The sequence below is a fragment of the Chionomys nivalis genome, chromosome 4, assembly GCF_950005125.1.
Source record: "Chionomys nivalis chromosome 4, mChiNiv1.1, whole genome shotgun sequence".
Lineage (NCBI taxonomy): Eukaryota > Metazoa > Chordata > Mammalia > Rodentia > Cricetidae > Chionomys > Chionomys nivalis.
In genome coordinates, this window is record NC_080089.1 from 118925225 (window position 1) to 118928737 (window position 3513).

General features: G+C 54.4%; 1 protein-coding gene across 1 annotated transcript; it reads left to right on the forward strand.

Moving 5' to 3' along the window:
* Nucleotides 1-3202, forward strand: Tmem42 (transmembrane protein 42). The gene is made up of 3 exons (XM_057767627.1): nucleotides 1-240; nucleotides 874-1020; nucleotides 1597-3202. The coding sequence occupies exons 1-3, from the start codon at nucleotides 49-51 to the stop codon at nucleotides 1729-1731; spliced, it is 474 nt and encodes a 157-aa protein (XP_057623610.1). The 5' UTR covers nucleotides 1-48; the 3' UTR covers nucleotides 1732-3202.
* The last annotated feature ends 311 nt before the right edge of the window (nucleotides 3203-3513 follow it).

The following is a 3513-nucleotide window of genomic DNA, read 5'->3' on the forward strand; positions in this document are numbered from 1 at the left end:
CCTTGCCGGGCTCACGGAGGCTCGGCTGTGGCGGGTGCAGCGGGCCTCATGGCGGCCGGGCCGCCGACCTCAGGTGCCGCCGTATCGGCAGCTGCCTACCCCGACTCCCCCGTGGAGTTCCCCGCTCGCCTCCGGGCCGGCGCCATGCGGAGCCGCTTCTGGGGCGTGCTCAACTGTCTGTGCGCCGGCGCGTTCGGGGCCCTGGCGGCCGCCGCCGCCAAGCTGGCCTTCGGCGGGCAGGTGTGGGTCAGGGCGCGGGCGGGGCGGGGAAGGGGGCCGGGGGGGGGGAGGACGTCCGCACCACCTCTCCCTGCAAGCCCCGTGCACCCCTGTGCCCAGCGCGACCCGGCACGGGACTCCTAGGGTGAGGTAGCCGGTTGCCCACCTCGTCCAGCCTCTGGCCGGAGCCCTGACGACGCCCCTAGCGGGGTGGGCCTCTCCTCCGTCCCGACCTCAATAGGGGACCGCTTGTTTTAAGATTCCTGGCGATTTAGAACCAACCGCGTCGCAGTTGCCAGGCTTGAAGCGCACCTCCCTTTGGGTGTGCAGATGTGCCCGAGTGGTCCAGAGGGCAATGAAGGGCTCTAGACTGTGGAAGTTGTTCTTACTCTTTTCCAGTAGCGATCAGACTTTGGTTACCCACTGTGCAAGCAGGTTGCCCTTGGCCCTGGCAATGATGCACTTTTGTAAGTCATCTCTTTCCAGGAATTTGAGGTCCACAGGAAAGAAAACGATTCCCCTTTCCTAGAGGCAAGTACCTCACTCTCTGTCCACAAGGTCTACATATCCTTTGCAGGAGGCATCTAAAGATCCCCCGGGCCTTTAAGGTTCCGCCCTTGGTGGTTGTACCTGCAGTGACCCTCTCTTCTGCAGGTGAATATTGGCTTGTGTGTCTTAGGCATTATTGCCATGGCAAGCACCAATTCTCTGATGTGGACCTTCTTCAGCCGCGGCCTCAGTTTCTCTATGTCTTCAGCCATTGCATCTGTCACAGTGACATGTTCGAACATACTCAGCTCGGTGAGTAGCCCGGTGACCTTGTTCTCACTCCTGTTCTGGGTGAGTTGTCCTTTGGGAAACCCCCTGCTTGCTCGGGCTCAAGAAAGGACAGGAAGTCAAGCAGAGGTTGGGCTCACCAGTCGAGGAACAGCTAAACCTGGAGAGCATAGGTAGGGATGAAATCTGAGTCATTCTGGGATCACACCAGCCATGTGAAGTCCCTTGGCGTGTCTCTCGTAAGTCTGGAATGAAAACATTAGCTGTGGGCATAGAGGGGACTGGTCAAGGTTTCCTGTAGAAGCCCAGGGCCAACAAGGCGGAGCAGACACGTCAGTCCTGAAGTGGAAGGAACATAGCCTAGCTTGCTTTTATGATTACTGGCCCCACCTGCTGGCCTCTTGGGCCCCGTTGCTCAGTTGGGGTAGCCCCTGCCTTCCACAGAGGAGACAGAAGAACATGGATTGATGTGGTGAAGGTGGTAGTTGGATGTGAAGCAGCAGACTTTGGCGTCTGGCCTCCTCAGGAAGAAGTCAGCCGCTGAGGAATGGTAGAGCCTACCAGAGGAGGCCAGGTCCCTTACACCTGTCTCTCCCACAGGCCATCTTAGGCTACGTGCTGTACGGAGAGTGCCAGGAGGTCTTGTGGTGGGGAGGGGTGTTCCTCATCCTCTGTGGGCTCACCCTGATCCACAGGACACTTCCACCCACCTGGGAGGCAAGCAAGCAGCAGTGATAGACCCACTGTAAAGGTGACTGCGATGCCCAGCCATGGGTTGGCAAATAGGACTGCCTCCAGGATGGCCTGGGAGTGCAGCCTTTGACTGTCGGCCACAAGGAGATGCTCGACCAACCTCAGGCCTCTGGCCAGCTCACAGCCTGGAGTGTTGAAGCATTAGCTCCTGTCAGATGACGATAACCACCACAGCATGAGGCCCAAGACCTTCAGTGTTGGTACAGGGCTCTGAATCGTGTGCTCCAGAGCTGCCTTGATGAGCCCTGGAAGATTATGTTGGTTATAATCCTCCTACCTGACCATGACCCTTCATATACCCCGGAGTCGGCAGCTGGCGGGACGTCCTGATGGTAAAAAAGCAAACAAACTTACAATGTGTCAGGTAGTCTGTCAACGCCTATGAATCCGCAGCAAAGGAAGGAAACGGGCTAATAAATCTTACTTTGTAAGATAAAGGTACTGGGTGTGGAATCTTAATTCTTTCCAATTGCAGCCAGGTAGCTGAGTTCTCAGAATTGGGGTTGTGGAGTGGTACTCATGGAGATTGTGTGCCCCTGCCTCCATCTCCAGCTCCACCCTTGTGGTTCCTCCCTAAGCCAGGACCCAGCAAATGAAGGTTCTTTCCCCTGCTCGTGTGCGCAGGTGACAAAAACTGCGTCTGCCAGCGGGGACCCGGCCTCAGTTCTCACACAACGGTTTCTATCTCAGCTTCTGTTCTGTCCTGCACACTGGACTCCCCAGTGGCTGGACTGCTAATATAGAAAGGTTTGCAAGTCCATGACGTCCAGTTCCGGTTTGTGCTTCTGTGTCTGCTCACTTGCTGCGCTCCTGGCAACAACCTCTGCCAAACCCAGTTCCAGACTCCTTTAAACCCTCCCAGGAGCCAAGGCAAAGCTGTTGGTTACTTAGCCCACTTTGTAAAACCACCTGACCACTCCATGAGAAACACACTCTAGTATTCTCATCTTAGGTAAGGAAACAGAGTCTCAGGAGCCCGTGGAGTAACTTGTCCAACATCACACAGCTAATGAGGACTAGAAAGACTGTCAGCCCCGTCTTTCTCTAAGCCTAGAGAGGCTTAACCCTCAATCTTGTCTCCTCAATAAATCAAGAGCAAAGAGACCCGGTAGCAAACTGTACCAAGTCTCAGAACTTCGTCACTAACCACTTCCTTGTTTATGAGGGTTTCATGATGGTCATTCTACCAGTGAGAAAGAAAGCCCCCCTAAGGTGTGTTCCTGTTGGGGGGCTGTGGACCCCCAGACCCTGAATTTCTTGTAAACAACTTGTTATGCTTGCAGCTGCTCTGAGCAAAACAATTTGTTTTCCTGTATTTGCAGCTGCTCAGAGCATGAGACCCTCAGGAGTTCCTGATGGCAGGGGAGTGGTTTTTGGTGGGTTTGGCTAGGGCTTGGCTATCAGTTAAGGATCCCTATATAAGCTGCCCCTGAACACAATAAAGGGGGCATTCTTGGCATTCTTGTATCCCCATGTCTCTGTGTGCGTGTGTTTTTAAATCTCCAGCCTAGTTCCCGGCCCGCATACTGTCCCTGTAGTGCAGGCATCAATCAAGAGCAAGCATGAGGACTGGAGAAATTGCTGTTTTTGCAGAGGTCCTGGATTTCTGTCACCCACGTGATGGCTTACATAGTTCTCACACATTTGCCCTCTTCTGACCTCTGCTGGCACCAGGCACACATATGTCATGCAAGCATGTGCAGACCAAACAGTTACACACATAAAATAAGTATTTAAAAAACAAACAAGTATTGAAGGTTGCTG